Here is a 24,437-nt window from a genome sequence, read left to right on the forward strand (position 1 = left end):
TCCTCCAAGAGCAACTTCTCCCAACCGTCCAAGAGCAGTTTGGTGATCAACAATGCCTTTTCCAGCATGATGGAGCATCTTGCCATAAAGCAATGGGGATAACTAAATGGCTCAGGGAACATAACATAGAGATTTTGGGTCCATGACCTGGAAACTCCCCAGATCTTAATCCCATTGAGAACCTGTGGTCAATTATCAAGAGACGGGGGGGGGGGGGGGGGGGCGAACAAAAACCAACAAATTGTGACAAAATGCAAGTAGTGATTGTGCAGGAATGGACGGCTATCAGTCAGGATTTGGTCTATAAGTTGATTGAGAGCTGCCGGGGAGAATTGCAGGGGTCCTGAAGAAGAAGGGTCAACACTGCAAATATTGACTTGCTGCATTAACTCATTCTTACTGTCAATAAAAGCTTTTGTTACTCATAATGTGATTGCACTTGTATTTCTGTATGTGATAAAAACATCTGACAAACACACATAAAAACCAGAGGGCAACAGATCATGTGAAAATATAATAATTATGTCATTCTCAAAACTTATGGCCATGCTAGTAAACACGCTGGTACATAGATGTGGAACCTGGATATGTAATGTGAAATGTATATATAAACTGTCATCACATTTTGACCAAATAAAGCCTTTAAAAAAAAAAAAAACTTATGGCCATGACTGTAGTTCAGATCATATGGACCGAACACACTGCGCAGGATAGGAGTCCTTGCTAGAGATGAATAGACCCCCAACGTTGGGTCCACTCATCTCTAGTCCCTGCATCATATTCCAGCCTGCCAGTTGACTCCAGTGCCAGCATGGTAACACCGGTCAGAACACGGAAGACTTACTGCGACATATGCAGGCGCCATAAGACCTTACTATAGGTATGTGATAGGGTGGCCAACCAGACTGTATTCAGAACTGTACATGTAGGGACAAGATGAACACAACCAAGTTTCAAAAAAATCAGGTTTGGTTCTGGCCATTCAAGTAACTGTTTGTACCTCCTGCCGGATGCAAGATGTTGGGTCCTATCACTGGAATTCATCCCATTTGAAATTAAAAAGATGCCAGTTTTTTTCACCCTCTCCAAAGTCAGTAAAATGAAATCAATAAATTACAGGCACCCCCGAAAATGATAACTCATTTGCCAAACAAAAGCCCTAAAACAGCGACATACATGGAACAATAAAAAAAAGTAATGGCTTTTGGAACTCAAAAGAAAAAAAAATTGTAAAGTGGCCTCATCCTGAAGCCGGAGGGATCCGTTTTTCAAATGCAATTTTCAAAGCCAAAAGCATGTGTGGGTCTCAATGGCTGAGAACATATCATTGAGAGGTGCTACTCCTCCGCTTTTCTCACTCCACCCCTGGTTTGGACATTGAAAACTGCATCGAAAAAACTCAAAGTGTGAACGTACCATAAACTGTTATGTCCATTACGTTTATGTTTATATGATAGGCCACGCCCAGTCCAACGCAACAGCCACGCCCAATACTCCCACCCGATGTCATACGCCCCGCCCGCCGCTTCCAGCCCCTCCCCTTGCATCATACACGTTCGCCCCGCTCATGTAATAACCCCCTATAGCTCTGCCGTCTGAATGACATCCCGCGTATTTATGCGGCAAACCCGCCAGGTCCGTTCTCCTGTTACATAATTCTCTTTACATAGCCACGCCCCCACTCCTCCGGTCACGCCCCTCGCCAGTCATTTCGCCTTCGGCCGCTCCCGTACACGATTGGCGCTGCTTGGGATGGAGAAGTGGACGCCTCCTGTGCGCCTGCGCAGTGTGGCCAAGTTTCCTGTGTAAGTGTCATTTCCCAATTGCTGTAGTGTCAGTGAGCCCCGTGCAAGTGTGCGCCCCATAGCCCCGGGACTGGTGAGTATAGGACGTACTGCGCTACTGTCTATGTTTGCTGCAGGAGTGTATACTGTATGATATATATAAACATTATAAGCTAGAACAGTCTCAGGACACTCAGGTGACACCTGTGCTAGTATCAGGGTCTCTCACACTGGTGACAGGGTCTATGTTAGTGTCACCCGCTGTGTATTCAGAAAAGCGCATACATTCTGTGGTTGTTTCATTTTCTTTTTTGTGTAATCTTATTTTTTCTGCCTTATTGCCCTGAACTGTGTAATTACGGAAGCAAAAGTTAGTGTTTAGGGGGGCAAAACAGAATGGAGCGGGTGTGTGACCCTGGTGTGCAGTATTGGGGAGCTGAGCACCTATAGCTGATGGAGGTAAGTGCTTTCCATGTATTGTGGAATGGCTGGATAAAGCGCTGTCCCTGTACACTCTTGTATAGTCTCTGCAGGTGGTGGCTCACAGCCCCTGTCTTTGAGAATTATTGTGGAAGCGAAAAGTTATGGATTATGCGCTAATTACAATACCACACCCACGCTGACTGAATTACGGATCCTGCCTGTACAGCTCCACCTCTATATTGTACACCCATATTGTGCCACACCGCCCCCTGCAATAGCAACTGCCGTGCAATGATTATTAGATGATTGGCAGCTTCCTGTGCCGCCCCCTGCCATAGCGGACCCCGTCCTGGGACACCCCTGCCATAGCGTACCCCGTCCTGTGCCGCGTCACCAATCGCCATAGCGGACCCCGTCCTGTGCTCCTTCTTTACTGACTTGTATGTACAATACCAGTATGTCAAATTTCACACTAAACCAAAATGTCCCAGCTTTTAGTTTTTGTGTCAGTTCATTCATTTACATATGGCTACGGAATACATTGTGCCATGTACATACAATCAATACTAATAATATCCGTCTGTAGCGTCGCCATGTTCCGCAGCGCTTTACACAGTATAGGAAACCTGCACGGACACGATCAGACATAACACAGTAAGAAAGTCATTCTATATATCCAGACAATAGGAGAGAGGTTCCTGCTCATAACAACTTACTGCCCACAAGGAAATGGGAGCAACGCGAGAGATAAAAGTCATTTGTTACAGTGATCCAGCAATCTACTTCTCTTTCCTGCTTATTTCTGGCACTAAATAAAAAAAAAAAATGCTGAAAAAACTGTTGCTTTTTTCAAAAAAAGCTTTGTTTGTGAAGCCGCCCTTACAGTGTAGACTGTAGCGGATCAGCTTCTACAAGTAGATGTATAGAAACCTGTGACTGACACCTGTAGTTTAAATGGACCCGCACAGCAAACATTGGACCCTCAGCATGTTTATTACTGCAGGTTTGCCAGTGTAATGATATGTATGCGGGGGGTTAATTCTGCAGACTATTGCACTATGAGGCCCAGTTGAATGTGTAGAGAAATGTAGGAATAAAGCTTTTTCTGTTGCGTGTATTACCACATGCATAGCTTACATATTTGTAGGGCATCTGTTACTGTTATAGGATGTAGACAGTCGTTGCTCAATTCCCCAGGAAGATTGATGGTTTATGTTCACGTTGCATCATATTGTATCTGCCCGATGTGTAGACGTTTCTCTGTGATGCCTTTCAACCTTTTGTACTTTGACCAGTGACCTATAAACCTTCACTGCCGCTAATGGGTAAAATTCCAAGTTTGTTAGTAATATTTTGTGTATTAAGAGTTTTCCATCACAGTGATATTGATAACCTTTCTATATAGGATATATTAACAATATAGGAAAGGTGGAAGAAGAACTCTGTTCTGTGAGTTTTTGCTGTGTTACTGCAGCTCAGCTTTAATTAGTTTAAATAACAGCTGAGACGTAGTTACCAGTTATGGCCACATCGGAGAGAGTGGTGCTGTTCTTCCCCTTCTGGTCAAGTTTTCTTTATTGGTCAAGGTCCCAATTGTTAAACCCTCAGAGATCAAATATTAATGACCTATTCAATGGCTGGTCTGCAATATCATATTAGAAAACCATTTTGAAAGGGTTGTACTGAGTACCCAGAGTATGGGGGACAACAATATAATCGGCGACTGTCTGGAACAGAGAGACAAGATATAAAACTGAGAAATTGGGTGCTATTAGATTTGGAGGGGTTAATCTAGAAATATGGTGGCTTACATAAAAAAATCAGGATGCAAACAAAAAAACCTATTCCAAAACTTAATTTTAGCCAAAGTTGCCCGTCCTTGATGTCTCCTTTCATCTCTGAAATGCCCTGTGTTATTGGAAGTCGCTCCCAAGCTCCTTCCCTCCCCTTTTGATGGATGTTTCCTGACTCAGTTTTCTTTTGATGAGATGTTATTTAGCAGTGGAGGGTAGGATGAAAGTATAGCCAGTCAACGCTACCGCGGGTGATGTGTCTTTAGAGGGAATATACAATAAAAATCGGCACCGGGATTGCGGTAATCTTTTTATATTTGTTATTCATGGCCTCTTCCCTTTTATAATCAACTTTTTAAATTATGCTAATGAGACAGAATGACTCGGGGGGGGGGGGGGGTTGTTACCTACAAACTAAATATATGACCTTGTGGTGAGGTGTCCTGCATAAAAAAAATATAATTTCTTGTTTGCAAAAAATCCATGGATCCAGGATCTACGAGCTACGCACAGGATAAGTTCTGTAGGTTTGTTCATAAGTTATATTTGTGTGTAAGTCGGAAATGTATATTTTATAATTGTAACCCAAGCCAAATTTTTTTTGCTCTCTGACAATTGGATTTTAAAAATGTTCGATTGACATAAAAATACATCTTAATTGCAGACACCATTGATAAATGTTACAGCTGATCATTGTAGCCTAAGGCTAAAGTACAGTAATTTACCAACATCCAGAGGCCTGTTTGTAACTAGGGGTCATCTATAAGTCAGGTGTTCTTAAGTAGGGGACCGCTTGTACAGATAGGCTCCGTGGGTTTGTTCTTAAGTTGAATTTGTATAATTCGAAACTGTATAATTTATAATTGTAGATCCAGACAAAACATTTTTAGTACAGACCCCTTACAGCTGATCATTGCAGCCTGGGACTATAGTTAAGCATCCAGAGAGCTTCACCAGAGGTCACAGGGGGCAGAGGGGTCAGTTTGTAACTAGGGGTCGTCTGTAAGTCGGGTGTACTTAAGTAGGGGACCGCCTGTATATGTAAATTAGTATTTCAGTTGCCATGAGATCTGGAGCCCCTCCTGCCCAGCTTTACTGCCTAGTACATTTCACTCACTCCAGATACAGCAGGGCACTGCCATACATGTGGTATCTCCACTCTGGTGTGACCACTAGGTGAGAGCCCACTCTTGATGATAAACCATCATTAAGGAGATGGCAGGTATTCTGTAACAATTGCTTTCTGAAGCTTATAAGTAATAGGGTTATCTACTAGACTTTGAAATAGTAAAACCCTTATCTTGTTGGCCTGGCCTTAACACAAGGAGAATACATTCTTGTACTTCACAAAGTCCAGGATATTTACCCTAAAGTAGAGATTGCAACTTTATTAACAAGATTTGAAGACCACAACATTGCAGACATGTAAACACCTGAGCAGCAAGGGATTAACTCCATGCCTATTGTTTCAGTCTGTGCCTAGTTACATCTTCTGAGAAACTATAAAACATCTGTTACAAATGTGGTCAGAAAAGCTTACAAAACGCCCTCCTAGCACCTCTGAATGTATACTGAGGGTGTATGGAGACCAGACGACATCTACCTCCAAACCTGTATGCCCTCCTCCCATGGCCTAGGACTAAATGATTTCCTGCCTGGCATTGCTCCACAACTTGGTGGTTTGGGAAAACCTGTTCTACTTTATCTTTTTTTTTTTTAAGGGTTGAAGTGAGGGCTTCTCAAGTTCTTCTAAACCAAACGTGTCAAAACCATATCTTCATGGACCTGAAACTCCATACTAGATCACAAGAAAACTTCCCTCTAAAAAGCACAAAGAAATCACAGAAGTAGACAGTGTCTAAATTTTTCTCGTAAGCTGCATTGTAATATTTCCCATCACTGCAAAGAAGGAATTGGTTCCAATCTCCGAAAAACTATGCCTTACCATTATTCTTCCTCCCAAACATTTTATAGTAGTAAGTTACTGGCGGTAACCAGACCTAGATTCCTCTATTCCTGACAGATTTGTGTAATTCATCATTCCAGAGAACATGTTCCCAATCCTCTAGAGGTGGAAGGCACGGTGGTGTACATCACCGTGTGTAACACTATTGGGTTTGTCAATTTGACAGAAAAAATTATTCTAGCACTTGTGCATGTTTGATGGACCAAACTGAGTTTCCGATGCAGATATGAAGAAGTCAGTGAGTGAAGGTGATGCTTACCTCTATGTTTCCACAAGTGCTTTCTGCTTGGCTGCTTCTTGGTTCATCTCCGTCACGGCTGAGCTGTGATCCTCTGCCTTAGGCTAGTGTCACATAGCGGTATGTAGTAGCACAGTTTCAAGCAAACAACCATCCCAGATCATATTGGTCTTTTGTGTAGGAATTCTGGTACTTCCCAAATTTTCAATTTATTCATATGAGAACTCTAAGTAACAAAGTGATTATAAACAAGCGGTGGTCCGGGGCACTCTTCTCTTCTCTTCTCTTTTTTAGGAACAATCTACTTTTTCTGGGAAGAGGAAGGCTTTATTTTTCTGTTCTATTCTTTTTATTTAAAATAAAACTAAATTTGGTGTTGTCCTGCTGACTTGAGATTTGAACACTTGCCATCAAACTGAAAGGAAATGGTTTCTGTTTGGAAATTGCAAAAAGCAGAAGTAAATGTTAAAAATAGAGAACTTGTATGTTGTGATTTGAAACCATGTAAAAGGTTCAGCACCAGACGCAAATTTCTAGATACCTTGAATCCCTTATATAGTGTTTAATTTCTGCAAGACCACCATATCTGTTTGGACTATTCAGACTGTAGTAGAGTACATAAAATGTAAGGTTTTTTAAAATACTCTTTAAATATTGAGGTTGCAGGGGATGTACAATCCCGCGAGTCACTGCCCACAGTGACACGGGCCAGAGCGGAAGTGATGTAAAGTTAGGGGCCTAGCAACATGTCCATGGCGAACTACATTAGATTGCGGGCATGGTGACATTAAACAAATCCGTCACCCGATCACATCATTGAGTCAAACGAAGAGACCGTTTCGGGGGGGGGGGGTTAGGATCAACATAAAAAGGTAAAAGGGTTTTGTAATGGTACCAGAATTGCAAAATAGTTTGATGGACCTTAGTATGAGGGTCCTATAGAAACACATAGATTGCTGCTGATCACGGCAAATGTCTTTGCTAAGCTTGACACGCCGTTATAAGTTATAATTCGCAACAGAGTTTAAATTAGAGACAAATGGATGCTCCCACTTATTGTCTTACAATTATTGATGTCTATAACAAGAAGAGTCCTACAATGATGTTTGCTAAAAGGCTAGAAACAGTCTAACATGTCTTATAAAAAACATGTGGAACTAATGTTTCTAATACCTTAATAATTAAGTGCCGCAATCTACCTCCGTCGATGTATGTGTTTCTATTGGGATATACATTACATCAGTTCCACCCACGTCACTCTGGGCTCTTGCTTGACTTCTGGTTGTTTCCCTGATGAGCCATGGGACATATTAATGACGAAACCCATAGGAGATGTAGCGGTAACAGGGCAAGTGTGCAATAAGGATTGTAGTCAAGATATTGAGTGAAATAACTTGAATGCTGTATGGCCCGTTTCACAATCGCAACACATGCTGCCCGGATCGCACGGCCCGAGTGCTGTGAACCGGGACTGAACTGACATGCTGAGTTCACTCCCGGTGTGCAGCGTTTGGGCCGTGCGATCCGGGCAGCATGCGTTGTGATTGTGATGCAAGTTCATCGCATCACACTCGTAACTGTGGAACCGGCCTATATGAGTTAGTTGGACAGGGCAGAGTTGATTAGGGCTAGACTAGTGTGTACACGACATCCTAGATGGAGAACTCAGGTTATCAATGCCCCATTGCTCTCAAAATCTAACACTAACTGTAGCTCAATATTTTGTCTCATAAATCCCAATAGATTTGAATCCAAATCACTGTTGGTAGGAGCTTTTACTTGATTTTGCACCTTTTGTATGTTTTTTCTCTACCTCCCAAGAGATAAATTTTTTTGAGGATCACATGTTACTATCAAACGCTATGAAACGCTATCAATACGGTTATCCCCTAATATTTTAAGAGCTTTTAAATCTCTGTGATGAAACCCCCACAGATCACCCAAACAAAGGGTCTGATGTGGTCCCAGGTACCTCTGTCGGACCCCTCGTCGCTTCCCGAGAGTAATGGAGCAGATGGTCGCAGGTGACTGTTCTGCTCCATTCATCTCTATGGAGCTGACGGAGAGCTGCCAAGTGCTGTGATCATTCCTGGAAACATGGGTGGCCAAACCCAGTCAATAAAGTAGAGAAAATAATTCATTTAACCACAGATATAAAGCGTAACTGTAAAGCATTAGTGATTTTACCAAATTATTATATGTGATTTCCCCCTTTGAAAACAAACAGAATGATGCCTACTCTGTGCTCCTCAACTTTTTCTTTCCAAGGTTATGGCTTTTTCTGTTCTGAAAGTGTTTCACAAAAATCTTTCTCACCAGAGGTGTAGTGGGCGGAGACTAATGTCTGTCAGTCTATGATGAGGTACAAGATCTCCCCTGTTCCCTACTATTCTGTGCAAGAGAGATCTGTTCTGCACAAATTCAACACTGCTACATTCACTGAAACATAACCTCCTCCTCTGTGAGCAGGAGGCAGCAGCTCCACCCCTCCCAGGAAACTGACCAGAAACAAAGTGTAAACAACATACATTCATAAGGCTTTTCAGCACCTGGAGAGGAAGCAGCCATTACAGCAATGAGGTAATGTGAGGGCTATAGCAAAGAAACTACTGAATATAGGTAATAAAGTTAATAGGCAAAGTTGTTTCACATGCCAAGATCTATTGATTTGTGAAAAATAAAAAACATTTACAGTTACTCTTTAACCATTATTCTGTGGATTTGCATGCCATATTTTTTTTAAAAAAGGAGAAGTCATTTACTCTTAAACTTCTCCGAATGGATTTATGTACTTAGTGTGTGCTTTTTATGATCCATCAACAATCATGTCTGTGCTAAATATAGAGCTTTCTTTTACAGGTTTTTTCCTACATAAAAACTTCCAAATCTTTCATCATGAACTTTTTCTTGGAAACACTGAAAGTTTTGCTTCTTACAATATATTTGACGTTGGAATCTATCATCTTATGGTGTATCCCATCTCGAAGAAAAAATGTTGCTGGGGAACTGGTGCTTATTACTGGAGCTGGGAGCGGCATAGGACGCCTTATGGCACTGGAATTTGCCCGCCTTGGTGCCACTCTAGTATTGTGGGATATCAATGAGGAGGGTAATAAGGAAACCAGCAGACTGGCTAAGAAGAATGGCAGTGTCCGGGTACATACGTACACATGTGACTGCAGCAAGAGAGAAGAGGTTTACAGAGTTGCAGACCAGGTATGTTTTTATTTTGGTAAGAAATTTCAGAAACTTTATTTTTTGAAAAATAAACCACTGTACATATCTTCCTGCTCTGTTTTGAATTTTGCTGGAATTTCTCAAAAGAATTGCACAAAATCTCTCTGCTGCTGAAATCTTTCAACCAGATCGATTTGATTTTTCACATTACCGAAAGAACCTCCATGGTCTCCAAAGGTCCTGAATAGCAATGTTCCCCAACCTTTTTGTATCTGGTTCCCGGGACCAGGCCATCTTGTGTGCCCTGCAAAATGCCTCCTATGTAACCACAACCCATATAATGTACAATTTTCCTCCAGCCCACGTCTAATATGCACCATTTCACGGTGAGGAATAAATAATACATACCACATATATGCAAGTATCATTACACCCCTTCATTGTGCCACCTACCTAATAATGTTCCTTAATCTTGAACTAACAAGTAAAAATGCTGTCTGCACTTAATAACTGTGCCCCACCCCCACTTATTAGCTCTCAATTTGACCCTAAACTAAATAATGCCCTGCCTAATCATGAACACATGAAGGAGCCCCTCACTTAATACCTACACTAAGTAATGTCCCTCAATGTTGTCTTTGCCCCCAATGTCTTCACTGCTCCCAATAATGCCCCTAATAGCCCCCAGTAATGTCCAACAAAGCCCCGTGTAATGTAATGTTTCCCATAGCCTCCAGTAATGACAAGTCCCCTCAATGTGCCCCCTCCCCCTTGCATAATTAAAAAAAAAACACTCATACTCACCTGTGTCTCTCCTCCAGCTTCTCCCCATTCACTCCTGCACTGAGGTGCATAACACCCTATTTCTCTCTTTGATGTTGTTGACTGCAAATTCCTACAAAGAAAGAGTGAAGTAAAGCTCTTAGTAGAATCTTTTCCACGCTATGACATGGGGAAATAAGTATTATTGGTCTGATTAATATCTACGGATAACCAGCTAATACATGGCTAATCTCATATGTTTGTGGCAGTACCCGGCTTCACTGTGCAGGAGCCATACCTATGTGCAGTAAAGCCAGGGAGTACTACGCCAGCTACACTCGACGCAAAGCGCAGGCGCAAGGGTAGTCAACTAGTCGTAGGGGTGGACCTCTTACAGATTGACTGTTTATAGCTGTCAGTTACTGATAAGACCTCCCTCATATCTAGGAAAATGTAAAGGCCTAACACATCAAAGGAAAATGCTACCTTTGTTGTTAAATGTTCTGGCTATTCAATTCATTGGGAGGTTAAATAGTTGAGGCAGATTTCTCGCCTATTTTCGGTGCTGCCATTGACTTGAATGGTGCGTTCGTTCATGTGCTTTTTATGCTGCCGTTCGTAAATTAAAGTCTCAAATGACCTTAAAATTGCACAAGTAAATTGCAGGTAACACATGTGGATGAAGTCATAGAAGATGCAGACAAGGCTGATCATTTTCATTTGTCCTTCCAAAAATATTTTTTGCCCTCTCCCTATATTTGGACCTGTAATATTTCTAGATGTTAAATAACATATTTTCTCGAATATAAGCCGAGGTGGCTAATTTTAACAAACTGACAAAACCTATTGACTTGAGTATAATCATAGGGTGGGAAATGCATTGGTCATAACCCCCACACTAGATGGCTAGCCAGCCCCCTGTCCCCCAGTATATAGCCTGCCACCTCACCCCCAGTATATAGCCAGCCAGACGATATATTCTGCCAATTCCCCCTTAGTACATAGCCTGCTAGTCCCTGCCCCCAGTGTATAGTCCCCCAGCCCCTTCCTGAGGTATGCCCAGTCTATTAAAAAAAAAATCTGTACTTGCCTTTCCAACACCTCCCGGGCAGGTCCTCTTCCTTCCTTCGATATTCGAGAGGGGGCGTGGACTTAAAGCCTGAGTGTCGAAGGAGTGATTAGGACCTGCTCGGAGGCAACGAAGAGATTTTTTTTTTTTTTGTAATAGACTCAAGTATAAGCCGAGTTGGGTTGTTTCAGCACATTTTTTGAGATGAAAAACTCGGGTTATACTCGAGTATATATGGTATGCATACAGAGTTGATGGTTCTATATGAGCATGAATCAGTCAGTAAATACATAATGTCGTATATAACTTGTGATCTTACTCCAACAGGTGAAAAAAGAAGTTGGAGATATCACTATCCTAATAAACAATGCCGGGATCGTGACTGGGAAGAAATTCATCGATTCTCCTGATGCCCTCGTGGAGAAGACCATGCAAGTGAACACAATGGCACATTTCTGGGTAATTTTGTGCTACTATTTTTAGTCATAATTTCAGATCTGTTTTGGATCATTTTAAGTGTTGTGTTTGGGTCGGTCAGCCCACAGTCGACGGTGGCTCTCGGGCCCGTGATCAGTTATCTGCAGCCCATGTCACCTGTATGTGATGTCTGCCCATGTGCTGATGAATATAGGAATGGACTGCTCCAGCAGAAAACATGGGAAGGAATAGGCCTTTCAATCGGTTTAGCTGCTAACACTCTAGTGATTTACAATAGCCACATACAGGCAAGAAATGGGGACTGAACGGGCCGGTTCCCATTAACAGAGAGAGATTGAGAAACTTGAATAATTTTCCACAAACCCAAAAGTCTTTTTCACTGTGCCCTGAATGAATATCCCTGAAATTGGAAAAAAAAAAACTAACACAAGAAGTGGTTTATCTTATTTTATTGAATTTATTTTGTAGGATAGGAATTTACCTAAATTTAAACTAGAAGCCTCCTATGGTCTGTACGCTGTAATAAAGACTTAAAGACTGATATTTTCAGATGCCAGTAAAAGAATCTAGATTGTGGGTGTATGGCGCCTTTAAAAGTTCCATTACTCTGTCTTTTCACGAGAATATCTTTTATTCAGGATCCATTGTCTGTCTTTATATGTTTTCTTTTCTTTCTTTTTTTTTTTTTTTTTTTTTTTTTTTTTTCAATATAACAGCTCAGATTTACAGGATTTTCAAAATTACATTTTGTGTTTTTGTTCCATGGAAACAGCCATTGGGAATGATGGAGTGTACAGCTTTTCCCAGAAGCCTTACAAGGCAATCGCTCTGATACTCCCACTTACTTTATGCTGCATTATTACTTTTCTATGGCTTTCCATGTGTCTGTTGTGTTTTTTTGTGTGTCACTTGTAGACAGTCAAAAGGTTTGACGGATTTAATCTTTAGAACATACTATGATAATACGAGCATAAAAATAACGTAGTCTTATGAGCTTTAGTTCCTGTAATGGGTTTATAGCCTGCTATGTCTAGATGTACCTGTGCATGTTATGTTATTACTGACATTATAAATCCTATATATTTGCTTTTTTTTTATCTATAGACTTATAAGGCGTTCCTTCCTGCAATGATGGCCTCCAATCATGGTCATCTCGTGAGCATTGCCAGTTCTGCCGGGCTGATTGGAGTTAATGGTCTAGCAGGTGAGACTACCTGTTTCTATGTTCAACATATTGTCATATATATTTCCACATAACAAGTACTATAGCCTTCTTGACCCCTTGCACTAATAATTGCTGCTTGATAATGCCATACAGAATTACATCATAGACTTACAGGCTTCCCGTAGGAGAGGCTCACTATAGAAGGTAACCCCTATAGAAAATGCCATCATTATATCCACTACTGATAATAGATGACTTCACAATGTATCTGTAGCTTTGATACCCTGCTTATAACACCGCTAATAAACTCTCCCATAGCCCTCAGTGAGTCCGCTCCAGTCTATTGTTGTCTATGTACATGATGCTGCTGTAAAGCATATCACTAAATGCTGTTAACCGAGCAGAGGAGAAGCTCAGACAAGATGGCAGATGCACTGTACAGGCACCTATGTAGCGGTGGGATGGGGGGTCTCTTATTCCATGCACAGGAGGCTTAGGAGCGATGGAAGGCTGGCTGATGTGACTACTGTGAAGGTTCAGTAGGGGAATTGTATGACATGTGTAATGGAGGGTTGGCAACTGTGACCACTAAGGGTAATGAAGCTACTACCACTACTGACTTCTAGTGGGAAACTCAGAGATATACAAAATATAATTTTATCCACTGGATAAGTGGGGGATAAAAAGAAATAGGAATCTACATTAAAAATACATTTTATATTTTTCTATGTTTTTTTAAACAAAACCTTGTTGAAACTAAAAATCCATTTTATGCTGAAACTACCAATGATTCTGCCCCTCCTGCTCACGGTGACAGGTTCCCTTTAGATCGGTTTTATTTGTGGACTAAAACTAAACAATTCAGGATGATTTGGGGTATTCTGCTATGTCTGAGAGACATTATCAGGTATTGTGTCACCTGCCGGTTTATATTGGTTAAAAGAAGTGACCTTTGTTATAGTTTCGGGTAGTATCTTATCATACAAAGTGATGTCAAGGCTAAAGTACATAATCCACACACACAGAGCAAAGTTTATGGTATGTGTTAGAAATGCCTGAAAACAGAATGCAGGGGTCTCATTTTAACTCTATATTCTCTAGTGGATCCACTAAAGGAGTTTCCGGACTAACATCCCACACATTAATCATTTTTCACATCACTAACAGGTCTTTTTTGCTAATTTATTAAATTGGAGGAGTCGGGGTCACTGCATAGTCAGAAACCCCACAGCCAAGGATCAATTCACGCCACCATCAGTGTCCTTCTGTCCCCTTATGTAAATGGCACCGCACACCACCTGATTTACAGTCATTACTGAGCATAATGGAAAATTTGTTAGTAGTGTGTACATGGCCCTAGCCACCAATTTTTCCAGTGACAGTTAATTGCTTTTCAATTTTGCATATAGAAAGCAGAATTGAGGCAGCTTGACCAGGATCGGTTCCCTGCAGGATCGGTTCCCTCTGTGTAGTTGATTGGAGTTCATTACAACAAAGGAAAGTCTCGGGCAGTGTTCACACCGCCCAGAAAAACATCGGCACTACCAGACTAGGAGTGAAAGGCAATGGCTGGCAAAGGCACTGTGATACAGTCTGGTTGCATGTAGTTTTCGTGGGTAGTGCTCAGCCAGCAATTAGCAGGTAAGTATCTCATACAAGCGAAAGAAAGACCAAAAAGTCGCGGCACTCACCTAGTTGGTCTTCTTTATTTAAAACGCTGCATAGGACAGGGAGGTGTAGCATGGAGAAAACTTCGGCGACAGGCCGTTTCACGCACTCTTCTAGCCGTATCTAGATTGATTGGAGTTCAGACTGCTAAGTCTGACCAACACACAGACCAGTCAATCCATGACCCTTATCCACAAAAGCAATGTCATCTCATCCATCAGATCTCACTGGAGCTAAAGATGCCACAACTGTGCACTGCATGTGTCATTATAACGATCTGACTGTATGTGATCATTTATGCGTTTATTATATCTTTATTTTATTTTCTTACAGATTATTGTGCTAGTAAATTTGCAGCCATCGGCTTTGCAGAATCTGTTGGGCTTGAGTTGTTGGATCTTGGAAAGACTGGAGTGAAGACCACAATTGTTTGCCCCTACTTTATCAACACGGGCATGTTTGATGGATGTACAACCAAGTATGTACCATGGAAAAGTAACAGTGTGTGTGTTTGTGTGTATAAAAAAAAATATGCATATACAGGCCGTTCCTGGGTTACGTACAAGATGTATGTAAGTTGGAACTGTATATTTTATCATTGTAACCCCAGCCAGAATTATTTTTTGTCTCTGTGACAAATGTATTTTAAAAATGTTGGGTTGCCAGAATTTTTATGGATTGGGGTTGCTGCATTCTGGTATATAAACAATATGGAGTAATAATTATATTAACCCATCCAGCCACAGATAATGACCATATTTTCCAAATTTTTTAGTGTAAAGTGAGCGTCGGGGCAGTGACTTGGGCAGTGGAGTCTTGATGTTATTGAGTTATCATCCCAAGATATTCTCCTTGTGAAACTACCTAGAGACCTTCCATTTGTTTTCAAGGCCAGACCATGGGGAAGGATCCAGGTCCATGAACACCAATTTGGACCAGTAAACTAGTAGGCTGCAGAGGAGAGGAAAGAATATTTAACAGTCCATGATCCAGCATGCAAACCCCTTTTTGCAAAGCTTAATTTCAAAGACTTCAAGTGGCATATTATGTCATGTTGGAAACGCCTGTATAATATATAAAATTATTTGCATCTAAAAGCTGAAAAACCTGTCCTGTTAATATGGTGATCCCACAGATGTGTAAGTCATATAATGGAGCGTCCCTAAAATGAGCCGGGCCCTGTGTGATCACCACGTGACCAGAACTGGTTTTACATCTCTCTTAAGTAGGTTCCTAATCAGTAACTGAAAGTGGAGACCTAATAATCCTCTGTAATTTCAACACAGTTGACAACTTTAGAAAACTGAGAGAAAAGATCCCTGCGTATAGTTGTGTATCCTTCTATAGTAAAATACATGAATAATTCCTTCTCAATAGCAGAAAAGGTCTTTAACCATTCTAAGCCGGGAGCCAAGTTTCTGCACCTCATATAGTTAAAGGTTTTCTTACAAAAGGGCATTTATGGAGTATCTAGAGGGCAAATCATCAATGTGTGATAGATGCATGTCCCTGCCACTCTCTATGATATGTGTGTGTTGTAGAGAAACTGTAGTTCCCAGAGCTCTGCTGTTTCAATACAATCCAACCACCCAAATTTGTCAGCTGCAATGAGGTCAGGGAGTAGGAGTTCTTCTTACGGAGACTTTTCCAGTCAAAGGGGTATTCTCACTAAAACATTATTCTTAAATATACTCAGGATAACAAAATAACACATTCTTGTTGTTAATATTTCACAGATATAATTCCAACCTGTCTCTATTAGCCCTGGTGTTTTCTATTTTGGTTGCCCCTTCTTCCGACCGTGAATTTTTTGACTATGGTTGGATTCTTCTCATGAATAGCTTCTCTTATCTGCACACTGTGGTGCTCTGTGGCTCCAGCCCTTCCCTCCCTGTATTACAAGACCAGCTCAGACACAGGCACTTCCTGCCAGCAAGCAGCAGTGTGCAGAGACTTGCTCTACAAGCTACAGACAGATAAGGTCTTTGTCCAGGGGAGGAGGAGGGAGGCATATAGCAGAGGTGTGTGTGTGTTATCTAGGCGTGTTGGCAGAGCTGAGTGTGTCATTTGTTTTTTTTATATCCATCTCATGTATATCATCATTTTTCATCTCTGATCTGTCTCGTCTCTCTTTTTCTATGTGTCAGAAACTAGTAATTACCCTGGTAATTTAAGCACATTGTCAGCTCACAGCATCTTACAGCACTAGAGGGATCATAATGTGTCTACTTAGAGAGTCACACTCGCACTCTGACAGTGGTCAGTGTTTGGAGCTAAAACAGCAATAAAACTGTAGAGTAAAATTGTTAAGTAAGGGTTAAAAATTAAGGTCGCCTTGCAGGCGTGTGGGAACTTATAGCCATTGATGCTCCTCTAGGGGATTCTGGGAAAAATGCAAATACGTTTTCCTAAGCACTTCCTGAAAGTTGTGCTTGATGGTAAGGGGGCTGCCTTACAAGGTAGCATCAATGGCTTAAAGTCTCTACGCCTGCAACGTGGCCTTAATTGGCAAAGTCTCCATTATGAGAACTCTTGCTACCTTATACTAGTCAAAAACCTCTGTCAGCCAAACTAGCGCCCTACACTGTACTGAAGAGAAGCAACCACATCAAAATGGTGTTGCATACAGTTCGTAATCTGTTCCTTCTGGAATAAATATACTTGTTTGGATTTAACCCCATATGAGGTCTTTAAGCTTGATGATAAGAGGTCTGCCTTACATGGTAGCAAAAGAGGCGTGGTTTTTCTTCTCCCCTCCTGGAAGACTAATTTGCATATTCCCCAGCAGTATTGAGGATGAGGCTAAAGGTGTATTACAAATATAACATTCATGACCATATCCATATTTATGACCATATCCCTTTCGCAGCCATGTCATTCACGAGTCCTTCTTTTTGCTTGTACATAAGTTCCAAACATGTGCACGCAACAAGCTTGGGAGCAGAGCTACGACCACAGGGCATGTGAGACCAAACCTGTGTATAGATAGGCAGCGTCTACCTCTAAATTGTGGTAATTTGACCCCTACAGGAGACGTCGCTGGTGAGCGCTCGACTGTTGTGCATCCGCATTCTCCACAGAATTAGGAGCAGTAAGAGGAGAAGCCCTGGATCCAGGATATGAACATTCGCTATTATTTGTGTATGTTTTTTATTTGTCTTCTATTGTACCCCCCAGGTGGCCTAGATTTATGCCCATTTTGGAGCCGGACTATGCTTGTAAGAAAATTGTTGATGCTATCTTGAAGGAACAAGTATACCTGGTGATGCCGCGCAGTCTCTATTTTGTATTTGCAATGAAAAAGTGAGTCCAGGATTTACATAGTTTATACGTTTTTTTACTTTTCTTTTTTTATCAGCATAATAGTATAAATATAAAAAAATATCCATATTATATATTAAAAAAAAATTTCATTCCTGATACTATGATTGCTTAAATAAGGTCATATGCCTTTTACACCTATTTTCAACCTTAATTTCACCACATTTTTCACAAATACAGCTAGAGACAGGTTCACATAGAGTCCTATTAACTGACTCCCTTACTTTATTTAAAAATTGCTTCCCTCGCATCCCCATAAAATCAACTTTGTTATCCTACCTGGAATCAGAGTGGACGTGTCCAGCTTTGCCGACCCCTCCTATCAACTCCTCCCCATGTCATATGACTTCTCACTATTCAGCACATGTCATGTGACCAGGGTGATGTCATCTAAAGTCCTTTAGCCAAAAACATTTGCAATATCTACACCATGTATGTATCTGATCACATGAAATCACAGCAGCCTCCATGGACTTTTAGTTTTTCTCCTGCATGGAGATGTTCTGTGATTTCATGTGATCAGATATATACATGAAGTAATGTTGCTGGTCACATGACATGAAGTGCTCAATGATTTAACAGAACTCTCACTCAACATTCCAGCAAGGCACTGTGTGAAACAATTGATACATCATCTTCTATCCCTAATAATAAGTAAACCGAGCTGTATATATCTGTAGTTGAATATTGTCAGACATTATCCAAGTAACATTTTATATGCAGGACTCCATTAATATAATTTACAGGTTTACAAACTGATTTCTTTTTTAACATTGCAGCCATGGAAAGGAACCATTTAGAGATAATAACAATGCTTTGAAATCGGAACCTGTCATTTTATATTAACACACCCAAAATAAAAGATTTTGATATATTTTTTCCTAATTTTTAACATTCTTTCTCTTTTGTTTTATCTCTAGTATTATGTCTGCAAAATTAGGAGTTGTACTCGGGGATTACTTTGGAGCTTTCCATTTCATGGATCATTTTAAGGGCCGTGTAAAGAAGGACTAAATTTCACCCTGCACCGCTATCGGCTTCAGGACGACATGAATGTAATGCTATGTACACACTATTTGCAGTAATACAGATTATCTCATAACAGTCCAAAATTGTTTCTAAAAGTTCTTTTTACAACCGAATAGACATGTGTATATTAATTATATTAATAGAAATATTAGTAAAATGTATTTTGTTCAGAGACTTTGTATTCTTGAGTTTATGTATTTTTGCCTTTTCAACAAAATATCTTAGATTGTCAGGATCTGGTGAACATACAAAAAACTTTTTTTAAATCTTATTAATGGGAAATAGCGATGGGGTAATGGCTGTTGGGTAAAATGGAAATCTGAGCACTGGACTGTAGAATAATGGACATGTTTATCCTACCCAGCACCTTATATTTACGACTTTTAAAAAAACTAATATTTTGATATAATGTCTGTAGTAGAATTTCTCGGCCCGCCTTTTTTTCTTTTCACCTGCTCAACTACAATTCACAAATATGGGCACTGACACATCACAGAAAATCAAGTTACAAAGATAATGAAGCACTGTACAATGGGGGCCACTGTATAATTTGAACATTTTTATCCCTAAAGATAATTTTGGATAACGATACTTTTAGGCTCAAAGTTAATTAGTCCACTTTTAATTACTGGTTCAGCTGTGAATTCTAACATATTCCGGATGGGGGATGGTGTGGAGGAGATTGAAAATGAATATTGAAACATAGGCACACACAGGCTGCAGCTGCCTCTCCCCAGGGACTAACCATATGCTGCTGGCAAGGAGCCAGATAATGTCAAATAAACTATTATAAACTGCTGGAATTATTCAGAATTCCAACCAGGGCATTTTTAAAATCCGCACAGCAGAACCTGTCACCAGCTAAAAGTGACATTCCTGGTGACAGGTTTGCTTTAATGTGTAAAGTAAGTCTTACTGGACTGTGTCTTTTTGATTATATTTATATATTTTGTTTATATTTCACAGCATTGGATCATGCTAATGATAGGACTAATAAAGAAGATTATCAGTATTTCTTCTTGCTTTAACACACTGTTTATAATAAATTTATAGTCAGAAAAGTCAGGGGGGGGGGGGATTTTATCACTTGCATGGTGCACCAGCATGTAATGTAACCCCATAAGAATTACAGGCGGTCCCCTACTTAAGGACACCCAACTTACAGACAACCCCTAGTTAAAGACGGACCCCTCTGCCCACTGTGACCTCTGGTGAAGCTCTCTGGAAGCTTTACTATAGTCCCAGACTGCAATGATCAGCTGTAAGGTGTCTGTAATGAAGCTTTATTGATAATCCTTGGTCCCATTACAGCAAAAAATTTTGAAACTCCAATTATCACTGGGGCAAAAAAATTTGTGGTCTGGATCTACCATTATAAAATATACAGTTTCGACTTGCATACAAATTCAACTTAAGAACAAACCTATGGAACCTATCTTGTATGTAACCCCGGGACTGCCTGTAAATCAATAGAGGGTCTCGGGTGGAAACTTAAATTCTGGATTATTAAACTGTCTTCTATTGCAAATTTAGAATGGGAATGATGGGAGGCAGAAAGATTTCTCAGCAGCTAGCCTCAACATCAATCATTTCTTAAAGTCTTTTCTGACATTTCAACACAGATCGGGCGACAAGAAGACCAACTTTATGCTGCATTATCACTGCGATTTATGTAAAAACAGTGTTAAGTCAATATAAATGCAACCTTTGAACGCAGCCTGAAGGCCTATTTTACATACAATCCATGATCTACTTTTGAGTAAGGAGCAGATTTCCGTAGGTAACATTTTTCATGTGTTGTAATAATTTACTTCTGTCTACTTTTGACGTGTGGATTTTTTTCCTACGCTTTGTTAAAAAAAAAAATTATTATTTAGAAATAGAATAATATAATTTTTTAAAAAATCCAGTTTGTCAGTCTGTAGCATTTTCTACATGTTGCTGAAATCTAGTTAAGGAAATTCTACAAATAACATGACATAAGTGGCTTGACTGTCTATCACCCCTCATGTAAACATGGTAGAGGGGAGGCTCCTGCTGCCATTGGTTGTTTCAAATCTAGAGATTTTAGGTTCTGTGTCCTTTGTTTGGCTGTGTTACTTTGATGGGTTGCGAAGCAGCCAATCGGGTAGCTTTATGCCCCTAGCGACTAGGCATGGCTGTGATTGGCCAGGTGTATCTACCAGCCAATCAAGAAACATGCCCGGGTTAGGCTAAGCCGCCAAACGGAGAACGCCAAACCTAAAGTTCAAGTCCATCATCTCTACTTGCATCCAGATATAGGACGGTGAAGAAGAGGATAACCTGGAACCAGCAGAAAGATTTCTTTACATTTTTCCCACTTTTACTAATCATGCGATAAAAAATCCTTTCGAAGGAAAGGAGGAAATGAAGGCCGGAAGTGCAGGGATCTTTATCATATTTGTACTTTTTGGACATATTAAAGTTCCATGTACAGAGATAATTTTAGAAGATGAAGTTGTTTCTGTGTTTTGAAAAAAAAATAAGTTTATGAATAAAAATCCTTTTCTAGTGTCCGTTGTGTTTATGTATAAATGATTGGTATAAGTATTTTGGTCCTTGCAGAACACATACATCTAAAATGTGGACATGTCTACCCTTTATTTCACTACATATTCAACCAAAAAAGACATTTGGGATAGACTTTCCTTTTTTCTTGGCTCCATTTATGTAAAAAGTTTTCCACGAATGTGGACTTTTTCCCGCCCTTGTTTCTGGCATGAAACCTAGAATTGGCCATTGTTATTGTATTCCTATTGTATGAATCAATACTAGCATGAAAAATGGCCACCAATGGCATTGGGATGTCCATCATCTGCTTACATGAAGCCAGGGTGAACTTGTTTGCCTAATCCCTGCAGCCCTTTTAAACATAAAAAACAACAACTCTTGAAGCACCCCATTAAGACAAACATTTTGCTAATTAACGTACCAACTTATCCGAACACTTGGCGAAGATGTTACTAAACAAAGTAGTGGCTCTAAGCGTTCTCGGTTCAGGAGAATTGTAGGTGTCTCGTCCATGTTATTGGTGGAGATCTCCATTCAGAACCGCCACAAAAATATAATAATATGGTTCATGTATCAGGGAGAATAATTCATGTGGTCAGACAATAACTACATAAAGGGCGAGATTCTTTTCCAGAAAATCTGCAGATGCCAGGAAGTGAGGAATTTCCTCAGATAGCGGCTCTTGTCATGCGGCATCTGAAACAGATTCCTTTTTGGTAGGTGACGTAATGTCCAAGCTTTCCCCTGTGTTTGTGTAAATGCTGAGCATATGGAAAGCAGAAATCAGTTGTACGTTTGCCTAAATGATTTCCTGCAGAACTATAGTACACCATGTGCCATACACTAACATATCTGTGGCTGTTTTCAGCATTATGTCTGGTTTTTATATAGTTCTGGCAGTATTGTATGGAGAATTGATAACAAACTCGCACCAGTAAGTCGCTCAATGTCATTGCTTGAGTTTTCTCTTTCGGTATCGAATGCTTTGTATAAGTGAACCTCAAATATTCAATGTAATAAGAGACAGATGAAGAATCTGTACTGAGAACAATACATCTGATGTCACTATTTACATTGTTACAACTCCCAGGAGTAAAGGGCTGCACTACAAGTAGTTCATCATATTAAATGAAGCCATAATAAAATACAGAAATCTATGTTCTTTAGAAGAAATTCATACACGTGTACAAACCTTGTTTGGGAATGTCCACTGGATAGTTGTCATTCCAGGACAAGAAAAAAAAATCTGTTTACAATCTGAAAGATGCTGTGAGCTCCCTCTAGTGGTGGCTGAATGCAGATATATACTATCATGTGACTATAGTTCAATATTAATGGTATTGTAAGCCCAGCCAAGAAAAGTAAGCGGTAACTGAGATAGCAGCCTTTGTGGGATAGTCAATGCAGGTTCCTTACTGATACTAGTAGTAGCAATTAGTGTTGAGTCGACCTGAACTGGGTCAATCGACTTAAACCCTCCCGCCATTAATGCGACTGACTGGCGCCGGCTAATCTTTATAGGGCGCCGCCATTTGGGTACGGTTGTTGTTCCCTGATGAATTTTAATGCAGCTAGTGACTTTGGCTGCAGCATTTAAATAGTTAAAGGGAACCTGTCACCAGGAGACCCATTTTTAGCACTCCCCCAGTCCCCACAGAGCATAGTACATACACTGCAAAAGTGTTTTTGTATAAAAAATAGGTTTTACAGAAAAAAAGATGTTATATTGTACCTTTCATTAGCATCTGCTGTGTGACTAGGGAGTTGCCCAATAGGAGTGGCTGGAAAGGAGCAGTCCCCCCCCACCCTTGGGAAACATGTGACCTTTTCAAATATATGAATAACTCCCCACATTCAGGATTGGCTGTAGAGGAGCAGGGGGCGTGGTAAGCCAAGTGATGGGTACAATATAACATCTTTTTTTCTGTAAAACCAATTTTTAATACAAAAACACTTTGGCAGTATATGTACTATGCTCTGTGGGGACTGATGGAGTGCTAAAAGATGTGAACATCTTCTTGATCATGTTTCTTTCATGGTCCAGCTTGGTGACATCATCAAGAAAATCTACTTTGAAGTCAGGAGTTAACTGGTTGTATAAAGTCAGGGAGGTGGAGAGTTTAACATTGAAGTCAAGCTCTCCCCACCCCTGAACGCCTCCTCCCCTGTGATTGACATCATGCACTGGACTTCAGGAGATCTGTTCAATGATGTACCTGGACGCAGGACCATCAATTACAGTGAAGGAGGCATTCTGGGGCAGCGAAAGCTTGACTTCAGTGTTAAACTCTCTGCTTCCTGGACTTCATAAAAGCAATTTACATCTCACTTCAAAGTTTTATTGGATGATGGCAACAATCTTGGTTATGAAATAAACATGCCCCAGAAGCTGCTCAGCTACTCGACAACATACTTGCTGGCGTTTATATGGGCAATTTCTGATGACAGGTTTGCTTAAACACCTGCAATCGAAGCAAGCACCGATCATGGGTGTTACTGGTTGTGGTGAGGGTTAGGCAATTGAAACGGGTCCACTTATCACTAGTACACATAGAACTTATGTAGAAAAGTAGGGCGTCAGAGCCTGATACAAAATGTTAGTATGGAATGGCTCCTGTGATATATAGAAACTGGAAAATAATTAACAGATGAGAAGCTGACAAAAAAGCTAGTCCACCACGAGAGCGTTTGGTTCAACAAACGTGCTCCACGCACTTATGGGATTTCAGGACTGAAATCACTGAACTGAACGGACATGCTGAGTTCAGTTGAGTGATTCTTGGTTAGGTCCAGAAAATCCTGCAAATGCAAGGAATGATGGTGTCATACCAAACTCACAGCCTTTAAAGTTTTAACCACTGTGTTTGTTTCGGAAAGTGAACTCTTGGATCTTACTTCTTCTAGGTATGAGTTGGTATTCGACCACCTTTAATATTAAAAAACGTCAACTTCCACCTTTCCCACCTAGAAATAAAGATGAACCCCAGACTATATATATATCTCAATAGCAAAGTTCTATCAGAATTACAGAGGTGGAAACAGCTTCCACTCATGATGCTAGGGAGATGGCAT

The 24,437-nt window shown here is 40.5% G+C and overlaps 1 protein-coding gene across 2 annotated transcripts; it reads left to right on the forward strand.

Annotated features, from left to right (window-relative positions):
- Positions 1 to 1,556: 1,556 nt before the first annotated feature.
- SDR16C5 (short chain dehydrogenase/reductase family 16C member 5) lies at positions 1,557 to 21,370 on the forward strand. 2 transcript variants are annotated; one of them, XM_072151879.1, is made up of 7 exons: positions 1,557 to 1,878; positions 9,064 to 9,420; positions 11,540 to 11,671; positions 12,755 to 12,854; positions 14,817 to 14,961; positions 17,661 to 17,786; positions 18,725 to 21,370. In XM_072151879.1, the coding sequence occupies exons 2-7, from the start codon at positions 9,100 to 9,102 to the stop codon at positions 18,816 to 18,818; spliced, it is 918 nt and encodes a 305-aa protein (XP_072007980.1). In that variant the 5' UTR covers positions 1,557 to 1,878; positions 9,064 to 9,099; the 3' UTR covers positions 18,819 to 21,370. The 2 variants fall into 2 exon arrangements, with proteins under 2 accessions (XP_072007980.1, XP_072007981.1); XM_072151880.1 differs by having other exon boundaries at positions 1,557 to 1,805.
- Positions 21,371 to 24,437: the final 3,067 nt, after the last annotated feature.

Source organism: Engystomops pustulosus, chromosome 5 (assembly GCF_040894005.1).
Source record: "Engystomops pustulosus chromosome 5, aEngPut4.maternal, whole genome shotgun sequence".
NCBI classification, from domain to species: Eukaryota; Metazoa; Chordata; class Amphibia; order Anura; family Leptodactylidae; genus Engystomops; species Engystomops pustulosus.

Coding starts and splice junctions, on each gene's coding strand:
- SDR16C5 (XM_072151879.1), top strand. CDS start 9,100: ATGAACTTTTTCTTGGAAACACTGAAAGTTTTGCTTCTTACAATATAT. Junction 11,672..12,754: donor ACACAATGGCACATTTCTGG/GTAATTTTGTGC, acceptor TTTTATCTATAG/ACTTATAAGGCGTTCCTTCC. Junction 17,787..18,724: donor TTTGTATTTGCAATGAAAAA/GTGAGTCCAGGA, acceptor TTTTATCTCTAG/TATTATGTCTGCAAAATTAG.